The following is a 23,509-nucleotide window of genomic DNA, read 5'->3' as shown; positions in this document are numbered from 1 at the left end:
ATAAAGCTTAATAGACTATACTATCTAAAATTGTTTTACAAATTCGGAAATCAAACGATGACGAAATACAAGGCACGATGTGCAGTGTGTGCACATCATGTTGTTCAACCAGCGTTCCTTCCTGCACTGCACTGCAGGGATTTCCCATGTTACACCAGTGTAGCCTACGTACCATCCCTCACGTAGGCTCCTTCTCAGTCCGACACGTGCTTCATGGAAATGAGGGGGTGGTATACTCCTTTTTTATTACGTAGACCTACTTTAATTTATATTGGACTAAGCACTATGTGCATCCATTAAATTAAACCAGTTTAGAAGAATACTAGGCTATCTCCATGGGAACGTGGCATTTCATGACTTCTTACATAACAGTGCGGCATCTATCCATAGGCTACACACACACACACATCCATAGGCGACCCATGTATGCAGTCCTTTACAGATCAATGCACATTGCAGGCCTGGTTATAAAACAGACGGCTGCTGCCCATGCAGACTAACAGGACCCTGCTACACGCACATGCTCTGTATATAGTGGGAATGTGACAAAATGCTTCATCATTCCCCACCACTTCCACGTTCAGTCCTCCTGACGGTCTCTCTGTAGTCTATGATCTGTGTCCGTGTTTCTGTCTGGTGGATATTATCCGTCATCGTCGACACAGCTCATACCACGGCTCTATACGAACGAGATGCGTGTAAGACGTCACCTGGTCAGTGCTTCATCCTTCTGCGGTTACCATGGCAGCCGCGGAGAGACCGTGACAAGCGCCTGGTTCGGAATGGAGGCTGGCAGTGTAGGACGATGTGACGTCACGTCACCAGGGCGACCGGGCTCCCCGTGGCACGTGTCTCGTATAAAAACGGAAGGCGGCACCGCGGACTGCGCACACAGACTCAAGAACCATCCTCCGTAAGGTAAGCCGTCAAACCGATTCACCCTTACAGCGTGTAGAGGCCCTTATAGCGGCTAGATCACACAAACGTGACGACGGTAAAAGTATTTCACACGCTTCGGCATTCACTACAAATGTTAGATTAACGTTATCTATCGCTGCTCAGACGTAGGCCTGCACCACATCCACTTTGTTAACTGACTAAACGCAGTTTTAACCGTCACTTTTAACATTTACTATTACATTCCTCGCATGCTTTCCCAGGCATTACGGAAAGCCCCAAGGAACTGGTGGAAGCCAGTGGTCATCCTGTAGCCTTTGTAGTGAATTGGTTCTGTTAATCAGCCATGTAACGTTGTCCGTTTAAAGTGGCGCTCGTGCTGCACCGAGATAGCACGAGAGAGTGGAATAATTCCAGCCCGGAACTCGTTTATCGTGGATGGACGCTTTTAATGGCCCAGGAAGAGAAAGGCAAAGATGGGAGGGAATGTGGCCATGGCCTTGCAGCCCGACGGGAGGCTGGCTGCTCATTGTGTAATGCTCTCCGAGTCGTTTCGTTGCATCATACAGACCCGACATCCGCTTCAACTGTAAAACGTCCCTAAGTAATAAAACGACAATGAATGGCGTCTCATCGTAGAGAAGATGAGTCGCAGTCCGTTCATAATGTATAATTCATTCATCTGGAGCTAAACCGCCTCACTGAGCGGGTAACGTGACATTGCCAGCTCCTGCTGCTGCATCTTTGCGGAAGTGGATTAGTCTCCATGTTATGTAAGCCGCGGTACAAATATATTTATATATTTCTGCGTTTATCACGACAGATACACACGCATATACAAGTAGCTGTGCGGTTTGTATGGAAATGAGTTTGCTTTTGAGGGGGGGAAACTACGTTCTTGTCGTGATGTGTGATAAAGCCAGCATCCGGGCTGAATGAATGGACGTGAGTGGAGGTGAAGACGTGTCTCCCTTGATCTTCGCGATGGAGGCTGTCGTCGTTGCGCCATTAGATTTCAGGGAGGACTTGTGTCGCAGCGACGGGAAGCGCAGATCATAGTGATGCAAGAGGGACAAACGAATAACCTCGGATTTATTACATGTCGAAAGACGAGCGAGTCGTGCTGAAAGCCTTCCTGTTCTGGCTCTGAGGGGCAGAGAAGCGGTGCAACTGTCGCATGGTTGTGTCGCAGTTTGTCTCCACACCGGACAGACCTGTTGATGCGGTTTGCAGAGGCCTGCAAAAATACGACACAGCCTAAGTTACTTATTAAGATGCTTCATCAGCAATACAGTGCAAAACTAGATAATGCTAATGTTAATTGTCTAGTTTAGTAGTCAGTAATATCTATAATAACACTGTTATTCATCGTGGCAGTCACTCTTTGCTCGAGGTTACTATGATTCATCACATGTAGGTGTGGTACATGCAGATGCAGCCATGTCTGGCTGTGTCTCACTGCTGAAGGTCATCACTCCAGCTAAGGAAGGTCATTGCAGGCCCAGGGCTGCTGTAGTGATGCTGAGCAGCTGTTCATTTTGACCCTCAAACTCCCTATCAACTGGAAAAGGGCTTTTCCCACTGTACTCTTGAATTGGGAAGCCATGGCACTGAGCTCAGGCTCTGGATGACTGAAGGTCACTTATAGCGGGCCCAGTCTTGCCAGGGAGATGCTTAGCAACTGTAGTCAAAAAGCTGTATGTGTTGTTGGAGTTTTGCAGTATTTTTTCATTAACATCAATTAAGAGTATAGCATCCCTCTTTATTAATTTATCAAATAGACTTGTAAAGCACACATATAACATTATTTAGTTTAGCAGTTTTTTTCTTGTCCAACATGTGAATTTGGACAAGAAATTTTGTGAATATATATTTAAATGACAGCGATTGAAACGTGTTATTAAGGAGATATCAAACCATACAAGCAACCCATGATTACAGTTTTCCACATAAAGGTAATATGGTTGTTTCTAGGCTGAGGTCAGCACTTGTGTCCCTCTTCATTATGCTCTGCTGACTACAAACCAGCCATCTTGTCCAGGATGTGTGTCAGAGAGAAGGAACTCATGAGTGACTCAGCAGTCTGCATCTAACTGTTGCCAGTTTCAGGAACTAAAGCCCACAGTACGGAAGGATAAACACAACTGCAATATGAAAGGCACTTACTTGCACAAGTATATTGTATGTACAGTATATTTTAGTCTTTTATACAGTTATTCAAAAGTGTGTGTGTGTGTTGGTACAACAAGCGTGATTTGAGGATGGTTGCAAACACAGCATAACACTGTACTACTCTGCAGTTGCTTGTGAGAGGAGTGAATGCCTACTGATACATGCTGGTCAGTGTGTGTGTGTGCGTCTGTGTGTGTGTGTGTGTGTGCATTACCTCTGCAGAGTAATCAGTCGTCTCCCGCCTGTTGAATCCTCTGCAGTTTAATACAGCACACCTTTTAGTAATTCATGATGGTTGGTGTGCATGAACAAGTCTCTATCAAGTTGCAAAACATAACTGCTAATGTTCTTAAAAAACAACGCCTTCCATATCTTGATTTCAATAATGATTAAAGTTAATTCAATTCTCAATAAGCACTTTAAATTCAGTGTCAGCTTATGTGCCAATCTGCCTCTGTTCAATGTTCTAATAGAAACAGTAAACTCCTTATCTGTCTGGACCTGTCAGCAGGAGACCATGCCTGCTGCTGACAGGGACAGACAGCCTGTGGTGTTGTGTGTTTGTGTCTGACTGGTGATGTGATGGTGTTGGACATCTAACTGACTAGTTCGATGCAGCAAAGTGACATTGCCTCAGTGATGAGACTATAAAAACGAGATAGCGGGTATACTACTAAGGAGAAGACGGAATACATGATGAGCAGGATAAAAGTTCTTGAGTTAGAACTTTGTTAAACCTAACGTAGACATAACACTCTGCTTAACAAGTGTGTGCACCCAAGGGTGTATAAATGACATTTATTGATCTGCCTTTGATTTATTTTTTTCACCAAGAAAGCCGTCTAAGAAGAGAAGACATTTCCTAATTGGGTTGTCTGTCTGGCCTCTAGCCAATCAAGTCACTGCAGTGGAAAAACACTGGAGAGAAAGAGGGTGTGGCAGAGGAGTAAAAAGCAGGAGGAGGGTTTGAATAGGCAAGCGACACTGACAGAAGGGCGGATGAAGGAGGAAGCCAGGGGGAGTGGCATAGTGGGCAGAAAAAGCAAGTCAGTGAGTTCATTCACTCCTCACTCGCTGAGAACTTTCCAATTAATACACAAACCGAGGCAATCCAAAGAAGGAGTCTATTAGCTTTATCTAAACTTGGCTTAGTTGTAGCTTGACTCTTGTGGCTTGGCTTGTAACAGATTTAGAAAACGGTCACTCGATTCAATACCAAATAAGTATACCAGTCTTCCCTCACAACGTCTTTATTCTGTCTGCACTGGGACTGTAATACGGTTGGAAAGATGTACAGTAGTCTATTCTCAAAACTCCGGTCCTTCTAACATCAGAAGTGTTGATGGCAAAAGTGTAATTTTTTCTTCTTGCTCTCAGTCATCCAACAGACAGTGACTTGTTTTCTTTGTACTTTTCTGGTTCACTAGCTATGGGTCGTCTTTTCCCCAGTGGTCCTATTTGTATGTATACCCACGCGAGCATGGATCCTGTCCTGCACCCCCCGTGGCTTAACTGTGTTTGTGTGAGGAAAATGGGTCGAAGCTCGGAGGGAGGGTAGGGTTGTGCTTAATAAGAGGGATCAGACAAAGAGTGCCGAGGACAGGGAGAAGGAGGTAGGGTGTTGAATTTTAATGATTATTTCGGGTTGAAGGGGAGGGAGGTGGGATACTCATGGTCCCAAAAAAGCCGAGCAAAGTCTGGTGAAACAGGGGAGGACAAAGGCGAATAAGATGAACAGATTAAAAGAGAAGAACAAAAAGTATTGTGGACCGAAGGATGAAAAGAGAAGTAGGTGGAGTAGACAAGTGTTTACCTGTAAATATTGAACACTATTAAAGCTTGTCTGACTGGATCCTTGATCATTTGTCTAACCAATCAGAAGAGGAGATGGTTGCACCACCCCATGTGCAGTGATTGATTTGTAGGTTTGGTCTGATGGACCAGGGAGGTGAGACAGACAATGATTGGCTAGCAGTCAGAAGAGGCGGTGGAGGCACTTCATAAATCCTCATGCATCAATGATGAATCAGTTTAAATGCAGATAGTACTATTTAAGGGAGCTGACTTTGACCAGAGAGGAACCTTGTTACGCTTTGTACGTCTTACCGTCTGTGCGCCTCTTCTTCCTACATTTTAATGAGTGTCAGCAGATTGCTTTGCTCTGCACAATACTGCCTCTGTGAGTTGGGACTTGTGTGTGCGCATGCTTTCACAGAGTGTGTGTGCTCATTGGTCTACAGTCAAAAGAGGCAGGACTGAGTGGTGGAGAAGTGGGACGAGCTTCTGGCTGTGGAATTTGCATCAGAACATTTGCTGCACATGAAAAACGTAATGTTACTTGACATAGAAACATGGACTGCAGCAGGGATTTAACCACATGGATGCATGGATATAAATGCTAAAATTGTATCACAACATGTATACCAAGCTTCATCATTGAAGCTGCATTTTTGGGGCAGGCTTGTCCAATATAGTCTTCTCCCATCGATTGACCAAAGCCCCACACTGTTCCTAGGCAACAATAACTAACACGGAGGGGGGTAGTGTCCCCTGCACAATTGCATGCTTGTCCCATCTCACATTTCCATAATTTAAAGTCGTGAAACCTATTTAAAACTATTCTTTTCTGTGCACAGTTAAAATTTGGAGTCCTACCAGATCTCTTATTTGGCTTCACACGTCTTTGTCCAGACCTGCTTTAATGAAGCGAAATAGCACACTCTGTCACACAACTAGTATAGTTTGTCAATAGGGCACCTATTTTGTATTGGAAAACCCAGGGCAACTGCTCTGTATAGATCAATGGAGAGGCAGCACAGAGAGAGAGAGCCAAGAAGTGAGACAAATAGTGAGTAATGCACAGACGACACATAGTTCAAAAGAGAGGAAAGAAGGTGACTGCAGAGTTTTGTGAATGAACAATAGGTAATGGTGGAAACCAAGTACAAAGAGATGAAAGACATAGTAATGTGAGAACAGCATGATCGTACTGTATCCCCCCCCCCCCTTTCCTCCCTACCTCTCGCTCTCCTTTGGTGACCTTGTATAATGGATGCTGGCAGCAGAAAACAAAATGGCTGCTCCACCCTGAAAGAAAGCTATTATAAAAGGCACACAAGAAAGAAAAACCCTGAATGACCCTGACAGTTGAAATTGTGCCAGACTGTTCACTGAATTGATCTTAAATGGCATCAGATAGGTGTTACAGCAATGGTGCAGAACGTATATGTGCGTAGTAACAAGTGAATAAATCCAGGTTAAAATTGTTCAAAGTTATTATCTATTGTTCATGTTAGAGAGCACGTGTGAGGATGAGCGAGATGATTTAGCCTAATCTGGTTGCCCCTTTAGTCTATTTAAAGTGCTCCCACAATGCATTTCACCAGATCGACAGCCTGTCCTACATGCTCCCCACTGGGACACACACACACACACACATCCATAGGATTAGCAGATTATGGGAGTCTGAAATGACAACCAACCACTTTCAAGGACAGTGTGCATTGCTCTTACCTACTCTACCTGCGCCTGTCACACACACACACACACATTAGCTCCTGCTGAGGCTAGCATCTGCTCACTGAGTTATCACATCTGTTTAAGTGAAGAAGTGGAGTTAGAAGATGAAGGAGACGAAGGAAGGAGAGGCGATAAAATTGATAGGAAAGAATGGGGCTGGAAAAGTAGGAGAAACGGGCACATGAGTGCTCTGCAGGAAAGCAGAGGGAAAAGGAGGTCACATAGTTGAGTGGAGGCCAGGCTTCCTCCTTGTTCGCTCAGCAGACAAGTCTCTGTTTGTTGCTTTATCGGTGCCTACATCTCCCTCCCTCCCTTCATATCCACTGTTTTCTAAACATGTACCTGCATGATGTTACACGCCCCCTCTCCTTCAGCAGAAGCACATAAACATGCTATTTGACAGCCCGTATTTTTCCGTCACTGACAGAAAACACAATTGCACCTTTGCACAGTCGTGAACTGTTATTCTAACTTCAACTCATGTTAGAATATCAGGAGCACACCCAACGTACTGTACCACCTGGGTGTTATTTTCACCCCATAGTGCTATTGTGTCACACGTAAGGCTACTGCTACCAGTTTTTCCTCATGTTATTGCATCATTGCTGTAAAGACCTTACAGCTGATACAGGCATATTTTTTAGAGTGGTTTGTGGAGTCTGACTTACAGAGGGTTTACACTAAAATGGTAGATTGGAGCACATTACAGCAACACACACACACGCCTAACAACTTAACTAACCCGATTTAAGCCACCTTCTGCTGCCTAGACAACAGTTTGTCTCAGTCTAAACACTTGCATATACTTGCAGTGTTTTTAATCTCTATGACAAAGAAAGATACAAGAGGATGTTTGCCGGCACATTGTTAAAACGACAGTGATTTCTGACTGTCATCTGACTGAATATGTATGAAAAGGGAGCTTGGATGAGTTTTCATGTTATGTTCCTCAATCAGTAGCTGTAGTTTTACTCTTTTTAATGTTGTTGTTTGTTTGTTTTTTTCTCCCAGGTAACTCAATCCCCCCAAAACAACAGCAGCCATGTCAGACCTCTGTGTTGGAATCAATGGGTGAGTTTGAAACACAGCCATTTTATAAGCAGGAAGACACAGATTTTAGGATGATTAGGATAGCATGTTAGATGGATGTTTACTATGTCCAAGTGCTTGTAATTCGTAAATGGTTTTGAAAAGAGGTGAAATAGTTTTCAATTAATTTTCATAAAATCCATCCAATATTCTGGATTAGATATGAGAGAGTGATGCAGAACAGCACACATTTACTAATATTAAAAAACAATGGCACAGTGAAAGCTTTACTTAACTTTGATTACATGTTGGAGGCTTTACGTAGCTCTTCACTGTATTTACATGGTATTTTACCATTATTCCTTGCAATATATTAAACCGATCTGACAAACAAGTGCTCCATGTTTAGGTAACTTCACAGTAAAAGCCATTGGAAATGTTTTACTGTGAGCCAACATTAACTAGCATTAATCGTAGCTTAACAGCAGTGGAGCTGCAGAACTATAGGAGTGGAGTTACTCAAGAGTTCAAGATGTTTCTGCTGGTGGGGTTAAACAGGCAGGTCACATCTATGCATGACGTCATAGTAAGAAGATTCATGTGAGGTCCCAAGAGTGGTTGGACATCCTGAGGAAGTTTCCCACCATTCCCAAAACTGCTATAACGAATCACTCTCTTCCTCTCTTTCTCTCCCCTCACCCTGCAGTTTCGGTCGTATTGGCCGCCTGGTCCTGAGGGCTTGTCTTCAGAAAGGCATCAAGGTCGTTGCCATCAATGACCCCTTCATTGACCTGAAGTACATGGTGAGAAAACTTGCATGCTCAAACTTGCTTACAAATTATTAAGAGCATCTGTTGTATGAGACTGAACTGAAACTTAGGGTTAGGAGATTTACTCCCCAAATTCAGCAAATGTTGTTTTCTGAGTAGCCTGTTATCTCATTCGGTTGTAGTTCTTTATTCAGATGACAAGCTTAGAACACTACCAGTGACTCCCTAAATCTCCCAGCAAATTTTAAGATTGTTTAGGCATTAATGCAAATATTATGAATTTAAGTGTGTGAAATGCGATGCCTCTCCCAATTCCATGCCCTAATAACCCCTTCCTTTTCCTCCCACCTCCTAGGTCTATATGTTCAAGTATGACTCCACCCACGGCCGTTACAATGGTGAGGTCTCCGAAAAGGATGGCAAGCTCATCGTCGATGGCAGCGCCATCTCTGTCTTCCAGTGGTAAGTGAGGAGGATGTGTAGTGGCTAGTGGATGTTGTGAAGATATCGGCAGTGATCATGTTAACTGGTGGCAACAAGCTTAAATGAGCCCAAAGTCTGGCCAGCTGATTCATTATGAAGGAATTATTTCATCAAGGGCCACTTCAGTACAATCGTAATTCATAGAATTTGATTCTGTTTAGTAATAGAATCAGCTATTTATGAGCTCAGTTTGAATTATTACATACTTTTTTTTTAACTGCAACCCAATGGAATAAGGGTTTGTGCTGACTCGGGGTTCACTCAAATAGCTTCCCCTCCGTTCCACCGGCTGTTATTTTAGTCCTTTCAGTAGTGGCGCCTCCACTCTGCAAAAGATGACAGCAACAAAATGGAGTGTTTTAGAAGAGACATTCCTGTTGCTCTTTCAACTTAAATTTGTGAGGTGTCGCTCTACGAGTGTCCTGTTTTTAACCATGCCATTTACGTTTTGACAGGCTCTTGACGGGTGTTCATTAAAAAAAAAACGATTTTTGTTCAGTACTAGCATGACATAGCACAAATAGGTTCTGCACACACATTTAGAAAGCACAGGTTGTACTGTGTAAAAACATTACCCCTCACTTCTCTCTATGTGACTTTTTTTATTGGTGTAACCTGTCTTTGTCAATGCCAAGTTTAACATCATTAAATGATAGCGATATCATTTCATCTTAGACTGACTCTATTCTTTCTCTCACTCTAGTATGAAGCCAGCAGAGATCCCCTGGGGCGATGCTGGAGCCAAGTACGTTGTCGAGTCCACTGGAGTCTTCCTCAGTTTGGATAAGGCCTCCGTATGTACACGAAACATACCCTCATATACAAAAACAAATACACAAACTGCCAGATGGTCTGGTTTTTAACCTGTGCTGTCTTCCTCTCCAACCGCAGTCTCACATCCAGGGCGGAGCTCAGCGTGTGGTCGTCTCCGCCCCCTCACCCGATGCTCCGATGTTTGTCATGGGAGTCAACGAGGACAAATACGACCCCTCCTCCATGACTATCGTCAGGTAACATACCTTTGGTTTTGGACATGTATTCACATTTTTCCACAAACATGTTCCTAGGTTGGTATGCCAAGGGAATGTAATCTAGTAGAGACTGGCGGTTAATGACCATGTCTGTCTTTCTGTTGATAGCAATGCCTCCTGCACCACCAACTGCCTGGCCCCCCTGGCCAAAGTCATCCATGATAACTTTGGCATTGAGGAGGCTCTCATGGTAAGTCGCATTAAATCTGCGTCCACGTGTTACACTGTAAATCTGAAAGTTTTTGGATACCAGGAAGCACCATCGTAATTCAATGCATGGAGTTACTAATGCTTTGTGTAATACGACTCTGCTCTCTGTAGACTACAGTCCATGCATACACAGCCACCCAGAAGACAGTGGATGGTCCCAGTGCCAAGGCCTGGCGTGATGGCCGCGGTGCCCACCAGAACATCATTCCAGCCTCCACCGGTGCCGCCAAGGCAGTGGGCAAAGTCATCCCCGAGCTCAACGGGTAAGGACAAACACACTTATTATCATCTTAATCACTTTCATTTATGCCTACAAGGAGGTTAACAAAAACCAGAAACAAATGGTGACGCAGGTCTCACAGGTTTCTCTCTTTTGTCCATCGTCTCTGTCTAGTAAGCTGACAGGCATGGCGTTCAGGGTGCCAGTGGCTGACGTGTCAGTGGTGGACCTGACGTGCCGTCTGTCAAAGCCTGCATCTTATGCTGAGATTAAGGAAGCGTGCAAGAAGGCTGCACATGGACCCATGAAGGGAGTGCTGGGTTACACCGAGGACCAGGTAATGCCCAAAGTTATTTCACGTATACTGTAAAGCAAATACTGTACAATTCTGTGGATGCACAGATACAAATTAACATTTATTTCTGTTCTTAATTAATTGTGATACATTTAATTGTGAAGTGGAAGTAGACATTAAAAAACATGACCTGTATTTTACAGTTAGTAATGAATTGCTTAAGTTGTACCTGGCTACATTGCAGTACATCTGACTCGTAGTGGGGTTTTGTTTGCAGGTGGTCTCCTCTGACTTCATTGGTGACACCCACTCCTCCATCTTTGATGCTGGCGCTGGCATCTCCCTCAACGACAACTTCGTCAAGCTCATTTCCTGGTGAGTTTTTTAAATGTCTTGGTCAGTCCCACATGTAAAACAGGTTAGTGTTTATCTAATTTCTCTTTCCTCTTTTTGCTCCAACTCTCTCCAGGTATGATAATGAGTTTGGATACAGCCACCGTGTCGCTGACCTGCTGCTGTTCATGCACTCCAAGGAGTAGACACTTCCTGTCCAAAAAGGAAGTCAGGAACGGCACCACCCCCAACCACCTTCCCACACCCTCACTTCTCTTTTACACACAGGCCCCACCCATAGCCAAGTCATAGCATCACTTAGCTCTACTACAGTATATGTAGGCAGCAGCAGTGTGTTTGAGTGTTCTCAGTTTATCTGTTATTTCCTTTAATGACGAGACAATTGGTCGGTGACAGTATTTGTGTCCGTGTGCCCCCTCTCCACCTCCCACTGCCACTTTAGATGTGTCCTTATGGCTCAGTGCTATGGTAACTACTGTATCCATCTCCCTGTTGGTGTGTTTTAAAGGCTTAGTCACCAGTGGAAGGAGGAAGCTGAGAGGCAGAACTACTGTAACTCCTCTTAAGAGCAAAGAGACAAAGAAATAAAACTTGGAGAAATCTCAAGCTGTCCACTTGTCCTGTTTTCATTATTATCATCTGTTTTCTGTGTCCTATAGAGCCTCAAAGATGACTAAATGTAGAAAAAGGTTATCAGACAAGTAAAAGATATCAGCCATTAATAATATTTTAGTTAAATAATTAACATGGTGCACAACTATTAAGCTGTATGGTTTTTATTTTTAATTTGTTTTAAGTTAAGTTTAAAATTACTTATCAGTGAATAAATAGATTAAAGCTTAATTTTACTTTCACTTCAATATTTCTTCCTCACAACTATTTTCTTTCATATCTCGCATTGTTAAGTGTGCTGATCAACTGTTAGGGCATAAAGATAATTATAGTGAAGGACATCATTATTACATACAGTATTATGTCTGATGCAGGCCGAATGTTTACTAGAAATATGTGCAGATGTGACATCTCAGTAAAGTTTCAGTTATGTTCTCTCTTGTGATGACTTCAAAACGGTGCTCCTTGGAAAAAAAAAACATCAAGCCATGTTTGTGTCGTATTACGACGTGATGACTTATGTACAACAGGCAATTGGGCTGAGGCTAGAGCAGTGTGTGTGCAAGCCGGCTGGGGACCCCCTGTGTTAGGGGGGTGCAAGCCACGGTACGGATCGAATGGCCCTGGTGTGAGTGAACCCTAAATCCACTGAGTCCATTCCCAGTCTCCTGTAAGTCATCCACTCCTAGGAGACATTTGTGGGGAAGCATGGAGCAGTCACTGGAGGGACTCTCCAGAGCCAGAGCCTCCTGCTGCCTCTTTGAGGATACTGCAGTAAGACTCAGCATGAAGGCTGTGTCCTAATATAGAAGAAGGAACGTTTGCCTTCTGATTTTTCCTACGGAAGCCCCAAAGGGTCAAACATTACATACATTTTATTTCCTCTGTTTTCCCGCGATGACGAGATAATACCTCAGTTTTCTCATGATAAAGACATAATTTCCCTCTGTTTTCCAGTGATAAAGAGATAATTTCCCTCTGTTTTCCAGTGATAAAGAGATCAATTTCACCCGTTTTCTCGTGATAGACGAGATTTCACTTGGATTGCGCCTCCGATAAAGCTGAAGCCTTGCTAACCTTCTTCTTAGATGACGCGCACTAATGTGTACATTATCTGTAATAGCAAGGCATAAAGCTATTTCAGCCTGTGTCAGGCCTTGATTGAAGAGATATGTGATGCGGTGACCAATATTCTCCTGCTCCTCTGACATTGCTACACTGAATGATGTTTCCTGCTTATGTGATTTAATAGACTACACTATCGTTTTGTTTTCTCGAGATCTCGAATTAATTATCTTGTTATCACAAGAAAACGGATGAAAAATTATCACGTTATCACGGGAAAATGGAGGAAAATTATCTCGATATCACGAGAAAACGTAGGAATTATCTCGTTATCACAGGAAGAAAGAGGAAATAAAATGTATGTATGCATGACCCTTAAGGGCTTCTGTATTTTCCCACCTTTGCCAAGTTACTCCCCATAAAAGTGAACTGTCATGATTACAAAATGTTTATTATGACATTGCTGCAGTGCCACCTACTGTTTTACTAAACATACTGCAAAAGAGCAACACATTTCAAGGGGCAATGGAGCTATTGGCATAAATATGTAGTAGAAGTAGAAGTAGTCAGGTGGACAGAGGTCAGCTCAAGGATGGGGTCGACAGCATCTGTCTTGACTAAAAAGATTCAAATCCAGTAATTTGCCTGCAGCCTTATTTCCCCATCCATGCATGGAAACTGGACATTTTTGAATGTAGAACATTTGAATTACGCTTTCAGATTCAGAGGAATGGAGCCTTTCACTGCACCACACATGACTGGATTTGGGTCTAATTTGTTTTGTTTTTTCCCTTCTTGTTATTTTCCTCATCATTTGTTGAGACTGAGAAACAAATAGAAGCCAAGTCAATGGTTCATTGAGTTTGTTTGTTTTTTACCATATATAAATGGGAATTTTTAAACTGCAATACAAATTAATAGATTAGATCCAGTGACTTTGCCCTTATTTGCATAGAAAACAAATGTAAAGTGTTCAGATACAAAGACACACATTCTTTTGGTCCAATATAATTATCAACTTCACTTTGTCAGTGTGACTCGAGTAACATTTAATTATGGGCCCTCTCGAATTATTCCATGACTGTGATGGATCTGTGTCCACACATGAACCCATAGAAGGATCCTATTTAGGTTTAGGCTGTCCTTCTTTTCAGTAGGTGTGGTCGAGTTTTCATTTGTACTGATTGTACAGATGACCACTTTAAGGTAATACAACAGATTCAGGTCAGAGAGAAAATGAGGCACGTCCTGTTAGTCAGCCCATTATAGGCAGAAGGTTTCCTGTTAATGTGACAAAAAAATATACTAAAGATTATCATCACAGTAATCTGTAATCTTGCTTGTATGTTTATGTTTCTCCTTACACAAATATGTGGAAGTGTATTTCTATCAAATAAGCTTATCCTGGTACCCCTGGTTGGGAATCACTGCTCTGGGTTACCTGAAAGAGTGTTACAAACACAAAGCATCTTCATCTTCTTAACTTAAAGTTTAATAATACAATAACAAAATAGCTGGCGTGAATAACTCCATCTGGGCTGCAACACTGGTGTGGAGAATGTATACTGGTTGACAAGGTGTGTCTATGTGGGAGTAACCAGGCAGGCTACGTGGTTGCTATAAGAGAAGAGTGATAGCTCAACACTATCCATAACCACACCAAGAACTGACCTGGCTAATAAGGGTTCTGCAGACAGACACATCTTTGACTTGCTGTGAAGACGGACTGGCCATGGGGAACAAGAGTGGCTGTTGGTTGCTCTCCTTGCTGCTCAGTGCTGCTCTTTGCTTGGAGGCATTTATCCTAGAAAGGACAGCTTACTGTCCCGCTGAGACGATGAACTGGACACAGGCGAGACTGTACTGCCAGAAGCACCACATTGACTTGGTTACTTGGAGTGTAGTGGACAGATTGGAGCTGACTCAGGGCTTGATGAACATTGGGGTCGAAAAAGTCTGGATCGGTCTATTCAGAGACCCTGAGAATGACTCAGTCTGGAAATGGATAAATGTCACGTGAGTACCTTGTTTTATATGATCTTTGTGCTGATTTAAAATGCAGTGGCTAAACGAGATGTCATTCATTTGTTTCAGAAGTGGAGAGGGGATCCCAGGGCACGACCTCTCACAGAGCAGCTATTGGGCCGATGGACAGCAGAGCAGTCACTGTGCATTTGTGGATGAGGATTCAAAGTGGTATAGTAATAGGTGTTCAAGTAGACATCATTTCTACTGTTCAGAGGAAAGCAAAATTAAACATCACAAAATTTCCCATGACTGGCAAAACGCTTCTCAGCATTGTAAGACAATTGGGTCAAATGGCCTAGCCACCATAAGAAACACAGATACATTACTGGACGCTGGGTGGATTGGACTGTACAGGGTGGCTGGTGAGACCTGGAACTGGATCGAAAATCAGCCTTCTGACTACAGAAACTGGGCACAAGGAGAGCCACTCACCTCTGACTGTGGCTCTTTTCATCCTGACAATGAAAAATGGCACAGCACAGAGTGCTCCAAAGAGCTTCGGTTTGTCTGCTATGATGACAGTCTGGTGTTGGTGAATGAGAACAAGACGTGGGAGGATGCCCTGGAACACTGCAGGAGCATGGTGGCCCCATGTCAGCACTCCTTTAGGCACTGCAGATACCGCTATGAGCTCCTGAGCCTGAAATCCTCTTCTCACTACAACTACATCAGAGACAGGATCCGCAAAGCCACGACTGATGAGGTTTGAGATTCAGGGTCAAACATTAGCACAAACAGATTGTAATTTTCATTGAAAACTGTCGTAAAATATTTTTTTTCAACATGGTGATGGCTTGAGACCCCCCTGCATAAATAGAATGATCACATTTTTCTAATTAGCAATAATGACAATAGAAGAAAGCCAAGCAGATTTATTTTCTGTTTCTTGTTAATGATCTCACAACCTCCAGATTTCTCATGCAGCCCCTTGATGAAATACTTTTTTTTAACACTTTGAGTTTATTCTAATGTCATTTGAATGCAAATTACTTAACTTTAATCTTCAACTATTAGACTATTAGGAGATCATTAGATGTTTGCTGTTCCAGGAAATGAAGGCTGCAACCTGATTGTTTACAAGCTCTAAGCTTCATCAAACTACAGCCTCCTAGACTAAGCAAGCATGAAAGAGTGAGCAGTCACAGACTAAACACTTTAAAAGATGCTTAAAGCCTGCCTTGTGTTTCTCAGGTTTGGACAGGCCTGCGCTTCCTGGGAGGGAACTGGTGGTGGGCAAACGGAGAGAGTTTGGAAGACGAGGGGGTGCTGCCAGACTGTCCGTCCAAGTATGAACACTGTGGGGCCCTGTCCAAATACAACACAAAACAAAAGTGGATCTTCAGGGACTGCTCCGAGCAAAGAAACTTCATCTGCTACAGAGAGAAAGTCTTTCTCACAGGGGATGATTCATCAGAACTGTGAAAAGACACTGAGCAGTTCTAGGTTTATTAAAGCCTGTTTTGTCTGTAAGTTTACACACTGAACTCTCACTATAACAGAGTTCTTTATTCAATAGTGATGATCTTTTCTTTTCTGAAAATAGAAGATTAGATAATTTCCTTGTTTATTTTTGCCAAAAAGGAAGAAACAACATTAACATACAGATTGTGACAGGATGTCGTGACGTGATTCTCTTTCTACCAGAAAGATTTTAGATCTTTTTTTTTTTTTTGGTGTTTACACATTATTATGATTTTTGTTATCAGTAGCCACTGTAAAAATTCAAATGGGAAAGACACATCATGGACAAATTATGGTAATTTACCATACATATCATATAAACTCTCATCATTAACATGAGATCAGTGCTGGCAGCCATAATCAGGTATTGTAAATCCATAATTGCTGTAAATAAAACACAATCAATTGCCTGATATATAATGTATGTAACATTCAAGATTTATTTTTTTGCTGGCATGTTGTTTTTTGCCCATCTTAGATAACCATGACATCATTCTATTGTGAGTAGTAACCATTGTGTAAGCTCATCTATAAATAAAAGAAATCTTAATCTATTATTCTTTAAAGTACAGGTTTGGCTGATTTTTCTTGAGGGCTTGATTCCTGACAACATATTGTAATTATCATGTCTGATGTTGCGGTGCCCTGAATGCACCACAGCCTCTGCGCCCCCTGTAGGCCTTATTTGTTGAATAGTATCTAAGATGAATATAACTAAGCTAATAACTAACTCATAGCCTAATCCTATCTACACATATACTGCTAACGCACATTATGGGGCTTTCTTGTGGAACGGATTGTTAAATTTACACGGATGTAGTCGGACGCATTTCGAGGTCGAGCCAGCTCACTTCCGTTTGTCATTCAACGACAGTCCGCTTCTGCTCAGCGCTTCAAGTATAGTAAGTGCCGACACTCTTACACTGTATAATGCTCTTGTTGCCATATGATTAAAATGATATTTAATGAAGACGTGCTTTATTAATGGTTCAACTCAACGGAGATAAAGTACCCTCGATACTTAGAAGCGAGATATAGGAGCGTGTCTTACGTTACAACGGCCACGGGTTGTAACGTCAGTTTAGCTAACGTCAACGTTAGCTAACGTCCACAATATTCATCCCCTTAATTTCTTCATCGTTGCATAACGTCACATCTCTGTGAATAAATCCTTAAAAAGCCACGTACTTAACATTTTACTCGACCACGACAGACGTGATATGCTTAGCAAATGTTGTAAATCAGACCGTTATCCTGTTTGTATCAACGTAGCTCATAAACTGTCAACTTACAGGCGGCCCTGTAACATCATCCAAAACTGCTACTGTGTCATAGTCTACGGTTTTTATTGATTAGACATGACCACGTAAAACCAGGAATTAAAATAATATTGACTATGTCTACGAATATATGTCAGACACGTTTTAATACATAATTAACTAATAATCGATTAGTTAATCCCAATAAACCTGGACAAAACGTGTAGACAATTGATTAACTGTGATTTAAGACAACGTGTAGTTTAGGATTGATGCTTTCTCTTGTTTTTATAATTGTAAATTCAATATGTTAACGTTTTATGCTGTTTGACGATGAAAAGGACACATTTTAAGGTGTTTGAGGGGCATTTTAATATTCCGTGGATTTTTTTTGTGTTCAAAATGGATCAGAGGTGTTGTCTGTTGTATCAATGGTAGTTAAATCCTATCTTCTTTCTCTCTAGGGAGCTGGATTTTTGTGACCAGACATCATGACCCTGTTTCACTTCGGGAACTGCTTTGCCCTGGCCTATTTCCCTTACTTCATAACATACAAGTGCAGTGGACTGTAAGTGTGTCTGTGAATCAGGGATCTGCAACACATGCAGTGAATGAACCACGTTCTATGCTGTTGGATATCCATCAGTCCAGTCATGGCCAGTGAATCGTAGTCGGAGTTAAGGATATAAATAAAATAAAAAACTGTGTTGCACTATGTCTGAAAATAGTTATGGTTCATAGTTTCTTCGTGTTCCTATGTTATAGCAACATATGCTCAGAGACTAAGAAGTCTTTTGATAATCTCCTTAGTAATGTCAGAGGTTTGTGAGGGGGTCCACATAATCTTCTTAGAACTGTGTAGTGTGCTCTTGAATTTGGGCCTACTTTTGCTTAACAACATTAGTTTTGTTTCTGTCACCATTATAGTAATCAAATCTTAAAACATTGTCCCAAATGGCCTATTCCTGCCTGTGCTTCCTTATTTTACGGCCCTGCCATTTAACTCTTTCGATCTTTAGATCAGAGTACAATGCCTTCTGGAGATGTGTCCAGGCTGGAGCGACCTACTTGTTTGTCCAGCTCTGTAAGGTGGGTTAGCCTTCTGGAGTTTAAATAATCTGTCATCATAAAATTCATCATGAGGATATTGCAGGGAAGAGTAAAAACTATGATGCCATTGCTTGTGTTTGGAATAAGTAAACTTCTTTTTGTGTTTCAGATGCTCTTTCTGGCTACATTTTTCCCTACATGGGAAGGAGGAGCTGGAGTTTATGACTTTGTAGGGGTGAGTGTTGTTACTTCGTCAAAGTAATAACATCAGAAAGGAAGATGAGCATTTTCTCACACTGGCAGATTATGTTATAATTATAGTAAACAGCTAATATAATTGTAAAAACAAAGAGATCCTGCCAATAGAATACCAGCTTGTGTGTTTGTTTGTTTTCCAGGAATTTATGAAGGCAACAGTGGACCTGGCCGACCTGTTGGGTCTCCATCTTGTGATGTCTCGTAATGCTGGTAAAGGGGAGTACAAGATCATGGTGGCTGCCATGGGCTGGGCGACAGCAGAACTTGTGATGTCCAGGTAAGCAGTTATTTTGATCCTGCAGAAGAAACATTAACTTTACCACATTTGACTATTTTACATACTGTATATAAACGATGAATCTCGCGGTTTGTGTCCTGTTATGGCTCTCCAGGTGTCTTCCTCTGTGGGTGGGAGCCAGAGGGATTGAGTTTGACTGGAAGTACATCCAGATGAGTTTTGACTCTAACATTAGTTTGGTGAGTAGTAGTCGCCCTCTTCTGATTTCTCTCTGTCTACTCCTGTATTTTCAAATCTTCTGTGCTATATATTTGTCTTTCTCCCCATCTTATCCCCTTCTACTGTGTTTTCACAAGTGCTGTCATATGTAGATTTTTCTTTTCAGTAGGTTTTTCATATTCATTCACTTAGTTGACAGCAATGTTCTTCAGAAAAATCACAATACAATAATTAGTTATTTTCTGCATGTTCAGACAAACATGGGTTTCTTCTAATCTCTATGTCAATTATATTGCTGTTATATCTGTAATGTAAATGACTGTTTGATTGGACCAGAGTGTGTAAAAATGTTTATTAAAACCAGTGATTATTTCTGCGTTTATAGATCCATTATATTGCCATGGCAGCAGTGGTGTGGATGTTCACACGCTATGACCTTCCTAAGAGCTTCAGGCTTCCTGTTACTGTGCTGCTGGCTCTCTGTGTCTACAAGGCCTTCTTAATGGAGTAAGTCTGACTCACTTGTACACATACTTAGATGCTCAACATAGACATCATCAGACATACTGCATATCTGGTTACTGCACTTAATTTTGTGAACCACAGGATGGCACTAGTTAACAACATGAGCAATAATACAAATTGAATGATATGTGAATACTAAAATAAAAGTGCAAATGAACTACGTATACCTTGCACCACATACAGTACTTAAAATCTCTTTGACTTTTTCTCTTACAATTTTTTTTTAAATTTAAATTGCTCTTGAACAACTCTAAAGGGAGTTGATGTTTTGTAAAAGAATAAGAGTCCAACAGGAGGACCAGAGGCCTGTACTACGAAGCAGGATTTGGGCTTAGCAGGGTAACTTCAGGGTTAACCCAGCGTCCTCCAACACTGGTTCACTTCTTACCGGGTTAGATCGCCATGGTAACTTACGCTGCTCCGGAGCAAGTTAATATTCCTGATAAGTAGGGGTGTGAATCTTTGGCTTCACAGCGATCCATTAACAATAGTTAAGTAGTTGTTGGCGATTCGATTCAAGGACAATTTTGCTTTTGTAACGATTCGATTCGATTCTGTAAACCACAATTCGATTCGGTAACTTGTAACCAAAATTCTATATTCTTCTGAAAGGAGAAAAAATAAACAGACCACAGAATTACTTATTTAACATATTTATTCTATAAAAAAGTAGTCCTGAATAATTATTTATGCTGAATACAAAAATGTAATGCTCAGTTATTTTTTAACATTTTTCAGTAGACTACATGCTGGCAGGGGAGAGAGTGTCTTAAACGTATTAAAACATTAATCATAATTAAGAAACACGATTCATATGATTAAGCACATTTATATCGATTATTGGTGAAGCCAAAATTATTCAATCTATTTATTTATTTTAGCAGATCGATTTAGTTGAATCTATAGGACTGACAATCGATTCATTGATGCATCGAATGAATTGTTACACCTCTACTGATAAGAGATCAACATGGAGAAAAACACAGCCTACTGACCAATCAGCTCTCTTGGTGTGCAGATAAAAAAAAAAGAAGCTCGGCGGATTGTGAGAGGTTCTCCAGAGTGTTCAGAAACCGGCAAAACCCTTTTTCTTTCCCTGATAGTGTTTTATGTGAGAGTATGGATTCTCAAGAATGGAATGGAATGTTCCCATTCATTTTCTATGTAAGAAGCCATGCAATGCCGTCGCGGAGCGGCGGATTTCGAGAGATGGAGGGCCACCGCCCACAAGCTCATGAAAATCTTTTAAACTGACCATTGTCGATCTAAAATAAAGACAGATTCAGCAACTGCATAGCTTATTTCTCGCCTAAAAAATTTTCAGAAACACATTTCGTTTAATTATTTTCATAAAATAAGAGGGAGGTGGGAGGTTTATAAAATAAGAGGGAGGTGGGAGGCTTATAAAATAAGAGGGAGGTGGGAGGCTGCGAGGGGAGAACGTTACAAGCTCGGAGGAGCACAGAGGGGAGGGGGGGGGGGGGGTGCTTTTTTCAAACCTTTGAAATCGTAGACTAGAACTTTAATAAATATATTTCCCCATAATAGCATCAAAACTTACTTCACTTTGTTTAGTCCAGAAGCTCAAATGTGTGCCTTCAATGTGCTTCAGGCTCAAAAGTGTGGTCCAGTCTTCCAGTGATCTTCTGTACATGTGATGGAGGCATGCACAGAGCCAGTAGGGGGTGTGGTCTCAATAGCCATGGACTAAGCAGTGCTCTGTGCATGTGGTTGAGGAATGGCATGGATATTCAAGTGTATTTGAATGGCATCTGTTTGTTTTAGTCAAGATTATGCTACAAAATAACTTTCCTCAGCTATATTTAAGTCCCCTTTGAAGAGCCAACCATCAATTTGAAAAATTCCCAGTTTATTCCTGTTTATTCCCATAAATTCCCATGGAAAGTTTCCACTTTTGAAAATTCCTGGAATTTTGCAACCCTACAAGTACGTCAACAAGTGGAAGAGATTGGGATTTTAAAGCCTCTGATGGAAAGGTTTCAGCCATTTGTTTTGTTCTTTCACTTTGTAACCTCCATCATGTTTTTCTTTTGTTGTGCCGTCAGGTTGTTTGTCCATGTCTTCCTGTTGGGCAGTTGGACAGTGTTGTTGGTGAAAGCCGTGCTGACTGGTGCCATCTCTCTCTGCTCGCTGTTTCTCTTCGTCACTCTGGTCCACAGCAACTAAGTACAACTTAGCACCCTGGGATAAGCCTTCAACAGTCTTTCTGGTCCATACTTGACTTGTCATTAATCAGAAGCTGACTCCTGATACCCTTTCAGACGAAGTATCACCATACACCACCAAAGACTACTGAAAAATGCTTTTTGATATCGGGATAGCTAGACTGGTCTGTTATACAAACAGGGCTCAGCTACCACCTGGCAACCAAACCAGTCCAGTTTGTCTTTATTGGTGTATACAGACCATTGGTGGGAAAACATGCACTGAAGCGTTGTTTACTTTCAGTCCATCAGTTCCATCAGTTAAAACTGCAGGTTGTGTGGTGACATCAGGAAGCTACCATCATATGATTGGCCTATGTTTTCGCTGTGTTGGTTTTGTTAAGAGGTGAATTTTGTGCCGAAATGACCACAAATCAATTGAGACTTTATATAAAACTTTTTCTATGTGTTGAACAATGAGGCCGCTTAGGCTGCTTAGATTAATAGTAATGTATAACAAATTAATGACAATGATAGTTCCTTATTTGGCCGACCAATTCATAAATTTTTTTTTTATATACAAGTGAATATTACAGAAACATGTTAAAACACAACCGAAGCAACATTTTTCTAACTTAAGTATTTAACTAAATAAACAGGTCTGCAGTGTACTGAGGTCCTCCGCATTGTGACCACACCGTTTTGAATTGTTAGCATCTGTGATTTTTGATGTTAAAATAATAAATGTCTTTTTGTCTTATCTTGCTCTCAGAGTTGTTTTTAATCAGACTATAGTGTTTATTGGATGCCATGAATGATTTATTTATATTTTTTCCAGATATTCCCACCTGGATCACTGTTATTCCTGCTAACTATCGAACACAAATGAAGCTCTAAATGCTCACTGCTGTGGCATTCTGCCATGTACTGAAAAGGTTTTCACTCCGTTCTCACACTCCTACTATTACACATTTGAGGGAGGCAGTGAATCAAAACGCCTTTAAAAAGAATGTTTAAAGAAAGGGAGAAAAACAGAATAAAAAGCATGAGAGGGATTTGCTTTTGAAAACTTCCACTCTTTAAGGGTCAAACAAAAGTAACAGTGAAAAAGGTGTTGTCTTCGTTATTATTATTATTATTATTATTATTAGAGTGAAATAAATTATTTGCAGCAGATGGGAATGCTGCCAAAAAAAAAAAACTTAATTCCTGAAGGAATCCAATTAAAATTGGAGCGGTGTGGTGAATCAATCTAGTTTATTGCACATGGGTTTTGCTCCAAATATTTTATATTCCACATTCTCTAAACACAACGCACTTCTGTTATCATACCTCAGGTTTTTCCCATGTCGCCCCATTTTCCAGTTAAGCTCATTGCCTGCATGTGCTTCCCTCTTCTTCCTCCTCTCAGCTGGGCTCCCTGGAGTCCAACAAAGCTGGACATTATTGAGCTGCCACAATAGGCTCTGCTGTTACCTAATACATATGAACACTACCTTCTCTGTTTACTGATGGTGCTTGTGTCTGTCTGCTGCAAAACTCCCACTTTCCTGTCAGGGAGAGATGGCCACAGTGACACATTGACATTTACTTGACCGTGCGAGTTCTAATGAGAATTGGAGGCATGTGACTCAATCTCAAAACTGCTA

General features: G+C 41.5%; 3 protein-coding genes across 3 annotated transcripts; all 3 read left to right on the top strand.

Annotated features, from left to right (window-relative positions):
- Positions 1 to 7,509: 7,509 nt before the first annotated feature.
- Positions 7,510 to 11,586, top strand: gapdhs (glyceraldehyde-3-phosphate dehydrogenase, spermatogenic). Its single transcript, XM_084026222.1, has 10 exons — positions 7,510 to 7,659; positions 8,324 to 8,420; positions 8,743 to 8,849; positions 9,574 to 9,664; positions 9,762 to 9,880; positions 10,010 to 10,091; positions 10,223 to 10,374; positions 10,506 to 10,668; positions 10,904 to 11,001; positions 11,096 to 11,586. The coding sequence occupies exons 1-10, from the start codon at positions 7,631 to 7,633 to the stop codon at positions 11,163 to 11,165; spliced, it is 1,008 nt and encodes a 335-aa protein (XP_083882348.1). The 5' UTR covers positions 7,510 to 7,630; the 3' UTR covers positions 11,166 to 11,586.
- A 714-nt stretch (positions 11,587 to 12,300) lies between these two features.
- On the top strand, positions 12,301 to 16,141 carry LOC311024853 (secretory phospholipase A2 receptor-like; the record flags this gene model as incomplete). The annotated part of the gene is made up of 3 exons (XM_084027428.1): positions 12,301 to 12,366; positions 14,954 to 15,388; positions 15,877 to 16,141. 3 exons carry the CDS (start codon positions 12,301 to 12,303, stop codon positions 16,105 to 16,107), a joined length of 732 nt encoding a protein of 243 aa, XP_083883554.1. The 3' UTR covers positions 16,108 to 16,141.
- A 1,728-nt stretch (positions 16,142 to 17,869) lies between these two features.
- Positions 17,870 to 22,620, top strand: tmem147 (transmembrane protein 147). Its single transcript, XM_084026413.1, has 7 exons — positions 17,870 to 17,973; positions 18,425 to 18,494; positions 18,625 to 18,690; positions 18,854 to 18,990; positions 19,106 to 19,190; positions 19,556 to 19,677; positions 21,762 to 22,620. Exons 1-7 carry the CDS (start codon positions 17,897 to 17,899, stop codon positions 21,880 to 21,882), a joined length of 678 nt encoding a protein of 225 aa, XP_083882539.1. The 5' UTR covers positions 17,870 to 17,896; the 3' UTR covers positions 21,883 to 22,620.
- Positions 22,621 to 23,509: the final 889 nt, after the last annotated feature.

The sequence above is a fragment of the Eutrigla gurnardus genome (genome assembly GCF_963514095.1).
Source record: "Eutrigla gurnardus genome assembly, chromosome: 14".
In the NCBI taxonomy this organism is placed as follows: domain Eukaryota; kingdom Metazoa; phylum Chordata; class Actinopteri; order Perciformes; family Triglidae; genus Eutrigla; species Eutrigla gurnardus.
Note: the sequence above shows the minus strand (reverse complement) of the source record. Positions and strands in the feature narration are given on the sequence as shown.

Coding starts and splice junctions, on each gene's coding strand:
- gapdhs (XM_084026222.1), top strand. CDS start 7,631: ATGTCAGACCTCTGTGTTGGAATCAATGG. Junction 10,669..10,903: donor TGGGTTACACCGAGGACCAG/GTAATGCCCAAA, acceptor TTTTGTTTGCAG/GTGGTCTCCTCTGACTTCAT. Junction 11,002..11,095: donor TTCGTCAAGCTCATTTCCTG/GTGAGTTTTTTA, acceptor AACTCTCTCCAG/GTATGATAATGAGTTTGGAT.
- tmem147 (XM_084026413.1), top strand. CDS start 17,897: ATGACCCTGTTTCACTTCGGGAACTGCTTTGCCCTGGCCTATTTCCCT. Junction 18,991..19,105: donor GCAGAACTTGTGATGTCCAG/GTAAGCAGTTAT, acceptor ATGGCTCTCCAG/GTGTCTTCCTCTGTGGGTGG. Junction 19,678..21,761: donor TACAAGGCCTTCTTAATGGA/GTAAGTCTGACT, acceptor TTGTGCCGTCAG/GTTGTTTGTCCATGTCTTCC.